The sequence below is a fragment of the Aquarana catesbeiana genome, linkage group LG05, assembly GCF_042186555.1.
Source record: "Aquarana catesbeiana isolate 2022-GZ linkage group LG05, ASM4218655v1, whole genome shotgun sequence".
Taxonomy (NCBI): Eukaryota; Metazoa; Chordata; class Amphibia; order Anura; family Ranidae; genus Aquarana; species Aquarana catesbeiana.
In genome coordinates, this window is record NC_133328.1 from 509,233,883 (window position 1) to 509,246,546 (window position 12,664).

Below are 12,664 nucleotides of genomic sequence, written 5' to 3' on the forward strand. Positions count from 1 at the left end.
CCTCATCTTCTTCGGGTTCATCCAAACGGCCCCCTCCAGGCAGCCCAGTCTCCCCTCTCTGGATCAAGGGCCCTTCTAAGAGGAGTAAGGATGGAAGACCTCCATAACGGAGTCTTAAGGTCCCCTTTTTATTTACCCAGACCTTCCATGGTCATTTCTGTTCGGGACTATTCCCCCCATTAATTGAGCCAATGCTCACCCCCTCTAACCTCACGGCCCAATCGGGGCCGTGGACGCAGGACACTTTATCACCACTAAAGCCTAGACACTGCTTGCCGTTGTGGATCACCAAAGTGAATCGTCTACGGAGAACTGTCACCGAGTTCCCTTTACCTTTTGGAAGCGGGAGAAAGGTTTCTTCTCAATCCGCACTGGGAATTAGAATACTGAAACTTCGGTTCTTCATAGTACTTAGTAACCATTTCCTTCCCAGATCCAGGTTCATGGTCGTAGTTCGCCCAGAGCTAGTGGTCATTAATTTTTATTTTTATTGTCTTGACAGTTCCTATTATGTCCTTTTATATTTCTTTTGAATGTAATTATTGGTCTAAGGTTACAGTTTAATTTAGCATACAATAAGACGATGATCTTAGACTATGTTATGCACAATTTATGTCACAGTTACCTAAAAGTAAGGGTCCGGGGTGGTACCCTTGCGCCTCCTCTCACTTTGAGGGAACCCAATGTGCTCCCGCAGAGTGAGACTTCTCTCGCCCACTATGGACGAGAGAAGACTTAAAATGGAAACTAAGCGGTCGGATACACCGCTGCCCTCCACGGGTCCTGCTAGAGGGCCCTTGACTTTGTTGTTGTTTTTTTCGTTTACTTGTCTTTCTATCTTCATTCTACTCTTTCTCATCATTTTTCTCTCTTCTAGCTGGCCATCTAGGGCTGCCTCGGAACCTCCCGCACACAGATATAGGACGGATCCCTTGTCCCTTCACCCTCGTTATGAAGACACACCAACATGAGGTAGGTGGCTGCTGGGCCGGTGATCACTTCCTCCTCTGTTCCCATGGCTGATTTATTGTCTAAGGGACTAGAGCTCAAGGTGGCTTCTCATAACGCACAAGGGCTTAATTCTCCTAGGAAAAGAAGAGTAGCCTTTGACCATTACAAATCCCTCAAACTTGATGTAGTGCTCCTGCAGGAGACGCATTTCCCGATTCGGTACAGTCCCAAGTTCCTACACTCTTACTACCCATCATTTTTTCTGGTCAACGCTCCTAACAAAACCAAAGGTGTTGCAGTACTTTTCTCTAAGAACAGTAAATTTACCCATATTTCTGATCTTAAAGATCCAGAGGGAAGGTTCATTCTTGTAAAGGGCACTCTGGAGGGAGTACTATACTCCATAATCTCTTACTACGTCCCTAATAAGGGTCAAGCATCCTTCTTCCAGAACCTCTTTGCAACTCTCAACCCCCTTCTGGAGGGCAAAGTCATATGGGGAGGGGACGCAAACGTAGCGTTTGACCAGGGCCTAGACAAAAATAATCCTCTCAAAGGAAGACTAACACACCCCACAAAACTAAGCACCAGAATAGCTAAAATGATTCACTCCCAAGGTTTAGTAGATATTTGGCGGGAGCTGAATCCCACAGGCAGGGACTTTATACACTTCTCCTCTCCCCACCAGTCCTACGCAAGGATTGACCACATACTCACTCCGACTAACCTCATCCCCCTTTCCTCTAAAGCTAAAATTTTAGATATAGTCTGGTCGGACCACTCACTGGTCCTCCTGACTTTGAAAAATGTCCTGTCGAGGAGCGGGGGCTCTTATTGGAGACTGAATGGGTCTCTCCTGGGGGATCCAGTTCACGCCAAATTAATAGCAGATGCTATCAAGGAATACTTCAGTATAAATGATGTGGGAAACATCTCCCCTGAACCCTTTGGGCAGCCCACAAGGTCACAGTACGTGGTGAGCTCATCAGATTAGCTACTCAAGTTAAAAAGGAGAGGCTGATCGACATTCATAGACTAGAACAAAAATGTATTACTTTAAAAATTGAACACAAAAAAAACCTGTCCAGGGAACTCAATGAAAAACTAGATGTGATCAGATTGGAACTCAACCTAGCTTTAACGGCAAAAGCCGAAAAACACATTAGATGGAGCGGAGCAAAATTTTACTGTCACAGGGACAAAGCTAGCCACGAAACTCTCCCCCAAGTTCCACTCTCACACTTTCCCCAAATTGCGCATAGCGGGCCAACCTCCTACGGCCAACCCATCTAAAATCATGAAAGCCTTTCATGAATTTTACTCTGAATTATACAAAACCACGCAAAAACCGAGAGACATCCCGATCGCTTCCTTTCTCTCGAATCTTCAACTGCCCTCTCTATCCAAGGACCATAGAGACCTTATGGAGGAACCCTTTACCTCAGACGAGATAATGGAAGTTATTAAAAACCTTAAGACAGGCTCGGCCCCGGGGCCGGACGGTTTGTCAGTCCCTTACTATAAGAAGTTCGGGGATATACTGGCCCCCCATATGGCAAAATTTTTCAACTCTAAAAAATCAGGCTCTCCCATGGATCCCCATCTGAGCACAGCTTTCATAGCAGTTATTCCCAAACCCAATAAGAACCACGAAGAAGTAGAGAACTATAGGCCCATTTCCCTAATCAATAATGATCTCAAGATACTCACTAAAATCTTAGCCAACCGTCTCGCCTCCTTTATCAAGCAGTACGTCCACAAAGATCAGGTAGGATTTATCCCGGGGAGGCAGGGCCCAGATCAAATTAGGAGAGCGGTTGACATTGTCTCCATTCTCCAATCCAATTGGGAGGGGGGCCCCAAACAGGCAGGAATGCTGCTGTCTTTAGATTTGCATAAGGCCTTCGACTCGATCGAATGGCCTTACCTTTTTTCTCTCCTGGAGAGCTGGGGTTTCGGGGCTGGCTTTTTAGGGACTTTGCGATCCCTATATTCCAACCCGGCAGCAGTAATCCGACTACAGGGCCAATATTCTAAACCCCTTCAAATAGCGAGAGGGACGAGACAGGGGTGCCCTCTCTCCCCTCTGATTTTCGCCATGGCCATAGAAACACTTGCGATAGCGATTAGATCTAACCCAAATATTCACGGCGTATCCTGTGGGGAACAAGTCCACAAGTGTGGGCTCTTCGCTGATGATATGCTCCTTTTCATAACGTCCCCTACCACATCACTCCCAAATTTGTGCAAACTACTGAAAGAATTCTCTAGTATCTCAGGCCTTAAGGTCAACTATTCTAAATCATCGGCTTTAAATATCTCCCTACAGACAGAAACAGTATCCGCACTTCAAAGCTCCTTTGACTTTAAATGGAATGACCAATGGATAGATTATTTAGGAATTAAACTTACAGCTAAAACGGAACAATTATATCCCTTAAACTTCCCTCCAATGTACCGTAAGTTAGCGTCTGATCTGGGAACATGGTCCAGGGGAGAGATTTCTTGGTTGGGCAGAGTTCATGCAGTAAAATGACGCTCTTGCCCAGACTCCTATACCTATTTAGGGCCATCCCGATAAACATTAACAAGGAACACTTATCCAAATTCCAAAAAAAAAAAAATCACCAAATTTATCTGGGGGGGGGGGGGGAAGAGGACATAGATTTCAACAAAGAACTCTTTTCCTTCCTAGAACTCAGGGGGGTATGGGGGCTCCTCAGCTTTTCTGGTACTTTCAAGCTGCCAGGCTAGCCCAACTCTCCACGGTATACTCTAAGGCAGAGAAACCAGATTGGATTCAGATAGAGAGACGGGCAGCCCCCTCATACACCCTGGACTTTCTCATCTGGACTCCCTCCAAACAGAGACCCCCAATACTCTCCCCATCTCTATCTCAATCATTTCACTTATGGGATAACCTGAGAAAAAACCCTGCCCTAATCTCGAGATGTCTACCACTAGCGCACATCTTCAATAATCCTGATTTTGCCCCTGGGTTGGATATTAAGGCTTTTCCTTGGAACTAGGTGTAAGGCTTCCTGAAATTCCAAACTCTGAGCGTTTTAGATTCCACCAAATAAGACATTTCCTCCGCCAACTTTGGAGAGGAGGTACTCCCTCACATAACGCCTTTACGCCATATGAATTATGGTGTGGCCGCTCTTTGGAGCAGAGGGGGGGGGGGATCACCGTTATCTACCAGTCACTAGCCCTCCACACCCATAAGACTCCTTATATGCTTGACTGGGAAAGGGAACTTGCCATTGAATGGGAGGTTTCTAAATGGAGAAGCTCCTTTGACAGAGCCTTTAAAGGCATTAAAAATATTTCCTTGATCGAAGCAAGTATTAAGGTTATGAGAAAAAAGATGGTATTTTACCCCTGCTAAGCTTTCCAAAATGTTCCCAACAGCTGACCCCAAGTGTTTTCGTGGGTGTCAGCTCTTGGGCACAATGGCTCATGTCTGGTGGGAATGCCTTAGACTGAGGCCCTTCTGGGGCAGGATATTCTCCCTGATCCGGAAAATATTGCAGATTCAAATCCCGAAATCCCTGGCCATAGCTCTTCTCAATGATAGCTTGCCCAAGACTCCGAAGCATTAACGTAAACTTATACACTTCATCCTCCTGGGCGCAAAACTCACCATTGCTAAGGCTTGGAAACAGCCCAAAGTCTCGGTGAAAGCAGTAATTCGTAAAATTTCCTGGATTATGGCCCAGGAGAAATTAGCAAGCATTCTAGACGACAAAAAAACGCAATTTGAAGCTATTTGGGAGCCTTGGGCACAGTTCGTTGGTATCTCTCTCATACCCGGAGACCAACCCTAAAACTAAAAGTGGACAACTTGCGGGGCGGGGGCCCCTCCAGATGGCCGGCTAACCTTCCTTCCTTATTTTCCTCCTTTCTCTAATTCTCTCCTACTCTTCTGGTTCTAGTTTCTTTTGATTGTGTTCACCCGCTGGGGGAGACTAAGACAGATCTTTCTGTAACTGATGTATTGTATCCTTTGCACGGAGATTCTTAGTATTGGGACAAATACCTGATTTTTGTTTTTTGTCTCACACTGAAAGCTTATATCCCCCAGTAATTAATATGATACGATATTTTGGACCCTAGGGCTTCTAGACAATCTCAGGAGATGAGGGGCGCAGGGGCTCCCCCTGTGCACAGCATGATCCCTTTTGGGGTGCCGGTGGGATCCCCTAGGGCCTCCCTAGGAAAAAGTCAATGATCTTAGTGGTCCTTTTTTATATATGTTCCAGTAATAACTTAATAGTTATTGATCCTCTCTGCAATACTTAGACAATTTTCTTTAGCCTTTTCACTGTTAGCTCTCTATCCCCCTCAGGGGTTGGCTGTTTAAAAATTTGATGTAACATGATCTTTTGATACAGATTTTGTATTCTACTTTTTGTTGTTTCGAAAAACCAATAAAAGATTTTGAAAGAGAGATTATCAGAACAGGAGCTGAAGAAAATATTCTAAATGGAAAATACCATATGTTGTGGTGACAAAGAGATGGGGTAGATGGGATCTTCTTTTACTTCCTGCTGTATCACTGGGACAGGAAGAAAAGTGAATTCTCCCAAATGGCACATGGAAAAATCTGAAAGGAGTCTAAACCATTCAATGCTGTATCCAGAAAAAAGTATACAACAAAAAAATGTAAAAAGCATTTTCTTTGTAAGAACTATTCCTGCAAAAGGAGAATAGCTGTATTTTTTGTATCATTAATATTTATATATATTATTATAATGTAAACATTATATTCCTAAACTGTCACTTACCAGTTATGGACCATCAGTTTCTGCACAGCCAGCAAAGCATTGTAACGGACCTGTTGGTCTTCATGATGCATGTGGTTCATTACCAGCTGCTTACCACCCAACTGCTCAATCACCCTGCAAGAAAGGGTTGGCATATTGATTACTTATTGACTTGTCTATATGATTAATCTTACTGCAAGTCTAGTAGAGAGAGTTATTCAAAAATCGAAACATTTGTTACGAAATATGCTTGCCTGAAACTGTATGTTTTGGTAGCTGGGTAGATGAAGAATTATATGTAATATCTCTTTTAGTAAATGTAATTATAAGCCTATTACAAAAATTAGATTTCTTGCCGCTGCTTGACATACATTTCTGCACAACAGTTCTTTCGGTGAGCCAGCAAAAGTAATCTCTTGTTGGCTACTCATAATGCAAATTACAGGCAAATAATGCAAAGGGGTAAGCAATCTACAGGCAACAAACAGCTTATATTTACATCAACTATGGCGAGAAAAGAAAACACCATTATGTCTCTATGGGTAATATTATATCACGTAGTATAGCTGCAAAACAAAAGCTTTTGCATATATTACAGTATTTTTAACCAATATTTGTGCCATATTGTCACTGACAGCAGCTACTTCTAACTTGCCTTACCCTAACCCATAAACCTATGCCCAACTAAGCTAATTCCTAAGGCCAACGTATCCTGCACACAAAAGTTTTATCTGGACTACTGGTATCAGTATATTTAGCTGGATATAGGAATGTACCAAAAGTGGTAACATATCTCACACATTAGTATACCAAGCCATATTCTAAAATTTAGAATATTGTTCTAATTTAACATCAGAAACAACGTAAAGCAGTAATAAACCGAAAATGTAATATATTGCATTAGCTTTATTTTTTAAGGCTTTTTTTTCTGTTTTCAGATGGTTATTTTTTATTTACTTTAACTCTGATTTTATTTTTGAAAATGTAATAACAAACACCAAAAAAAAAAAAAGACAAAAAGAAAATCAAAGTAAAATCATTATTCTAAACAGCCACATCTAGTTTTCCCACAATTCCCAGTTACTTGAAAAACTATTCATAGATATTCAAATCACCCAGTGTCCCCATCCTAGATGAATGAGAACAGGGGGCACAGCAGCATTGTGAGTCTGAGGGGAGGGAAGTGTTAGATGTACTAAGCAGACCTAAAAGGAGAAATTCACCTTCGGCAACATGTTACACCCGTATTTAACCACTTCCGAACCGCCGCACGCCGATCTACGCCCAAACTTTGAAGGGGGATATCGTTATGGCAGCAGCTAGCTGCCATAACCCCGGTATCCCCGTTTTCATGCGGTGGTCCGCTTTCTGATAAAAGTGGTCCCTGCTGCGGATTCGCAGCGAGATCACTTTTATCGGTGGCAAGAGAGGGCACCCCCCACCTCGATACGGTGCCCTCCACCACTTACCGGAGCCATCGGTAGCAGCGGAGGCGATCGCATCCGTCTCCCTCCTCTGCCTGGAGACGAGTGAAGCTAAGATGGCGCCCACCCGTCTCCATGACACTGCTGGGCGGAAGCGACATCAAAACGTAACTTCCGCCCACGCCTCTTAAAAGGCATATTTTTTTAGGTCATTTTTTTTTAATTACTTTTTTTTTTTTATCGCATTTTAGTGTAAATATGAGATCTGAGGTCTTTTTGACCCCAAATCTCATATTTAAGAGGTCCTGTCATGCTTTTTTCTATTACAAGGGATGTTTACATCCCTTGTAATCCCTTGTAATAGGAATAAAAGTGACACAATTTTGTTTTGTTTTTTAAACAGTGTAAAAATAAATAAAACAATGTAAAATAAATAAGTTAAAAAATGTTTTTAAATCCCCCCCATCCCGACGAGCGCACACGCAGAAGCGAACGCATACGTGAGTGGCGCCCGCATATGAAAACGGTGGTCAAACCACACATGTGAGGTATCGCCGCGACCGGTAGAGCGAGAGCAATAATTCTAGCCCTAGACCTCCTCTGTAATGCAAAACATGCAACCTGTAGAATTTTTTAAACGTCGCCTATGGAGATTTGAGGGTAAAAGTTTTACTCCATTCCGCGAGCGGGCCCAATTTTGAAGCGTGACATGTTGGGTAGCAATTTACTCAGCGTAATATTATATTTCACAATATAAAAAAAAAATTGGGCTAACTTTACTGTTGTCTTATTTTTTTATTCAAAAAAGTGAATTTTTTCCCAAAAAAAGTGCGTTTATTAGACCGCTGCGCAAATACGGTGCAAAAAAAAGTATTGCAACAACCGCCATTTTATTCTCTAGGGTGTTAGAAAAAAAACAATATATAATGTTTGGGGGTTCTAAGTAATTTTCTAGCAAAAAAACCTGTTTTAAACATGTAAACACCTAAAATCCAAAACGAGGCTGGTCCTTAAGTAGTTAAACATGTTATCAAAGAGAACCTGTCTGCTCCGAACCCCCGCTGTGACAGCGATTGGGGGATCTTCTCCTGGCACCCACTGTCTGAATGTAAAACTTGTAGGGCTTCACCCACACAGCCATGTCATTTATTCACAGAGTTGGGAATGAATGAACTACAAGTACTGTCTTCCACCGCTGGTGAGCGCTCTTGTAATTAATCTTCTTGCTCTCCAGTAACTGTCTGCCCATATGGAAGGCACAGACAGAAAGCTATACTAAGATTCTGCAGGAGCTTGACATTGTACATGTGACCTGCTAATCATTGATACAATTCTCTGCAGGCACCAAAATAAATAAATAAATATCCTATTTTAATACCTGAAAAAATATGTGCACCCAAATTTTTTTTAAAGATGAAATTAGCCTTTAAATACCCTAAACCCCAGCTTACACTTCAGTCAGTGACAGCAAACTGTTTTTTTTTCCTTTTGGTATAATGGTTTTACCGATGCATCTGCAGGGATGCTTGTTCTTTTGTAAACAGACTTGCTGGCTAAATCACCAACTGAAAATAGAAAAAAAAGTCCAAAAAAGAAACCTAATGCAGCTATCACATTGAAGACTTGGTAAGTTGCAATAAAATAAATATTTGCTTTTGGGTTTAGTACTGCTTTTACATTTAATTAAGTTTATGATTACACAGTAATTAGATTGTAGTCTGAAGCGGAGAAACAGTAAACAAAGTCTTCAAAGTGGGCTCCAGTAACCATAGTGATAGAACAATGTTACAGAATAGCAGTGAGCTATAGGGACCTTGGAAAAATGTACAGGAACACAAGTAAAAGGTGACAGTGCTGGAAGAAATAATACTGCTGAAAGCTGTAGGAATAGAAAGCAATGCAGCGAAGTACAGTTAAAAAAAAAAAGTAAAAGAAAAGCACCAGGAAAAAAAAAAAAAAAAAACTAGACTTGAATTACGGTCAAAAGCATTTACATGCAAATTTGTTTCAATGTGATCACAAAAACAGGTTTTATATATATATATATCTATATATATATAGATATATATATATATATAGTTGGCTTAGTATACATTATTTTTTGGCATAGGATACATTAATGTTTTCGACAATCAACTAAATGGCCATGAAAACTGATACTGTAAATCATTGGTGCCCAATATATAGGCTGAACATGCCTTTTTCCTCTGGGGTAATGTCGAACATACTCTCCAACGTCATGGGCAGCCACAGCAAGGACTTGAGGGTCATCAGAGACTTCCAAAAGCTTTGTTAGGATTCTATAAAATATTAAAAAGTATAGGTCAGAGCAGCAAGGATTCACTTACACATAAGTAATAAAATTTGTGACCTTTACAATATAACACATGTATAAAAGCAACTATTTTTTATACACCACTGCTTAGGAAACCAACCCCATCAATTTGTGTAAAGCAAGAGGTATTTATTAAAAAGGTAAATAAAATTAATGTTGTCATGACAAAAAAAAAAAAAAAACACCTCTTTTTAGATCTGTAGCAATGTCTAATTTATGATTTATTTAAAAGAAATTTTTAAAATGTACCCACGATTAGTCACGCTAAGCTTTTTCTGCTGTTCTCCTTTTGGCTTATTTGATATTTTTGTGTCTAAATGCCTGTTACAATATACACTTCTCATAAACAAGATGGCAAGCTTGCTAAGGTTATCCAATTTATATAAATTTTTTGCGCTATTTTTTCATAATTTGGGTAATAGGATAAAACCAGCTTAGGTCCTGCAACCTAGATAATGGATTATCAGTAATTTTAAATTAAAGTGCTAAAAGACTTGAGATGATGTGTCTTTTGTTCTAGACAATTTGAGATGGATCGGGCGGTTATTACATGGACCAACAAACAGCACCAACTAAGGGAATAGTTGCCATATCTAGTCCCCCGCGCTACTATGTGCTAAATCACTAGAATGCAATGATCATAAAAAATAAATAAAATAATGGGGCTTGCTGCTTAACATCTATACTGTATGTGTTCCCAGATATACCAAAATGTGAATAATAAGAAATAGTGATGTGCTAGTCCTCTAATAATGAAAAGATAAAGGTTTAGGTATTATAGATGCAAAGAATTGATACTACTACAAATAAACCTATTTACAGATTGTATGTTTATGCTACCAATTCAGTTATTTGCACTTTATTTTGAGCGAGTCATTCTTATTTGGATTTTGGGGGGTTTCACCATTTTTACAAATGTTACATTTATTTATGTTTATTTCTAGTAGCATCAGTTCTTTGCATACCACCTTTATATTTTCATCATTAGAGGGTTAGCACTTCACAATTTCTTATTATTTACATAAATAAATAGTCTATTGATCAAATTAGATATTAGGAAGCTTAAGACTAGGTTAGCTGTGCTGGGTGAATTTTCTCTTACTCCTCCAGTGAATTAGGCAGAATCAAACCTAGTATTTAGAAAACTGGGAGCAGGCAGCCTTTTATTGCAGAACAGACATGTTATGTCTGTTTTTCAATAATACACACTTATCTATTATGCCTGCTCGCAGTTTTCGAACAAATGTAATGTACATAGAGTTACACTTGCGCAGCTCTACGTGCATCCTGGCACACTCTGTGCTGGCATAAATGACTCCAGTTCGCGTGCGCGGGATGACGTCATCACCATCAGCCAATCAAAAGGGCCAAAACCAGGCACCTGGAGAGAAGAGGACAGTTGCCGGCAAGGGATGCAAATGCCACATCATAGGAAGGTGGGGGTTAGTATACTATGGAATTTAGTGCCACTTTAACATACATACCTGGGCAAAGCAAGCAAGCATATTAATTAACACACACATATTCTCGTTTAGCTGTACTTCTCTTATGGATCACAGGAGTGCAGTTCGTTCTGAACTCCTGTGATCTGCCCCCTCCACAGCCACACGCTCCAGTGAGCAAGTGGGAAAGGGGGGGTCGGGCAGACAGCCACTAGCTCTCTGCTCATGGAGCACTGAGAATTGAGCAATCAGTGTTCTTGGTAGCTCAGTTCTCAGCCGTAGAGCCAGTGGGGGACAGATGCAGCATCGGATGCTCCATCCACCTAGGCAAGTATGATTTCTAAAAAAAAAAAAAAAAAACACTTTTAAGCAGAAGCATAGGTGAAGTGTTTTTGGCAGCCAATTAGATTCAGTTACGGTTTATGTCGTGCAGAGATGAAAATAAAATCAGATTTTTGATTAGGTACTACAATACCTCATTCTCCACATCCCTAGGAAGTGAGGACAGTAGTCCTTCAATATGTAGAAAATACTATAATTTTCAATACAAAGAAAAAAGTGTTCTCTGCTCTAAAATGTATTATCTGAAAGCAGCACATTTGGAAAGAAATCATAATTTGTAGCCATTAACTCTGAATGTTAAAATGAAAATGTGAAAAAGATTAATATGACAGGAATATATCTCAATCACTTGAAACACCTATTGATATTTCTACAAAGAAAAATCAAAGTCAATTTAAAGCCTGCATTTGGAAAAAAAAAGCTTTTCAGACACTACGTTCTGTGAGCACAGACAGACCATCTTCTTTTCAGAAGTATAACTGAAAACAATGGTGGGCTAACCCACCTCACAGAACAAGCAGAGAAGTAATAGGTACCATAGTATACTTGGGAATCGCCTGACCTTTTATCAATTCCAGCTATTCTTCTAGCCACACTAGCTCAATGTACTAGCAGCTTTGAGAATAAAATATATTAGATCACCTTAACCACTTGAGCCCCAGAAGATTTTACCCCCTTCATGACCGCTGTTTTTTGCTATTCTGCACTGCAATACTTTAAAAGGAGAAGTACAGCCAAAGCTTGTTTGGCTGTACTTCTGTGGATCAAAGGAGTGCAGATTGTTCTGCACTCCTGTGACCCGTTTTTAGCAGACAGCAGGCTTAAACACGCTGTTGGTGACGTCAGAGCCGGTCCAGGCTCAGGCAAGATCTCGGTCATATCGTCAGGATCGGACCGGCACCTGGCTCAGCCTCTCTGCGAGCCACAGAGCCTAAGTGAGCGTGGGGGGCAGAACAGAGAACTGCTGACTGATAGTCGCCAGCTCTCTGCTTAGGAAGCTCTGAGAACTGAGCAATTGATGGTGTTTGATCGCTCGGTTCTCAGTGGTAGAGTCGGCGGGGCAAAGATGCAGCATCCACCTAGGTAGGATTCCAGAAAAAAATATATCCCACACTTCTTTTAATTGACGATTACGCAGTCTTGCAAAGCTGTACCCAAATTAAATTTATAGAAAGAAAAATGTTTTTTAGGGACTTTCAGGAAGCCTAAACCTGGTAAGGTTTGTATTTCCATCCCTATGGGACTTTGAGTGAAATCATGGCCCGGTAGGGTCACATATTTCCATCCCTATTGAATCAAGAGAAGGGGGGACAAGGAGGGTGGGACTTTATATGAAGCACATGAAAGCAGGAGAATAATTAAGTGGAGTAAAGGAATTTATTCATAATACAGGATAATTGT

The 12,664-nt window shown here is 41.0% G+C and overlaps 1 protein-coding gene across 2 annotated transcripts in view; it reads right to left on the reverse strand.

The window, feature by feature from the left end:
- The window catches only part of ATP6V1H (ATPase H+ transporting V1 subunit H), a 198,033-nt gene that overhangs the window by 34,324 nt on the left and 151,045 nt on the right, over positions 1 to 12,664 (reverse strand). The window contains exons 13-14 of one of the 2 annotated variants that reach the window (XM_073631599.1): positions 9,343 to 9,444; positions 5,742 to 5,855 (exon numbers count right to left, since the gene is read on the reverse strand). In XM_073631599.1, coding sequence (XP_073487700.1) covers positions 5,742 to 5,855; positions 9,343 to 9,444 — 216 coding nt within the window. Of the gene's footprint in view, positions 1 to 5,737; positions 5,856 to 9,342; positions 9,445 to 12,664 lie in introns of those variants that run through there. The other variant, XM_073631600.1, reaches the window with a different exon arrangement.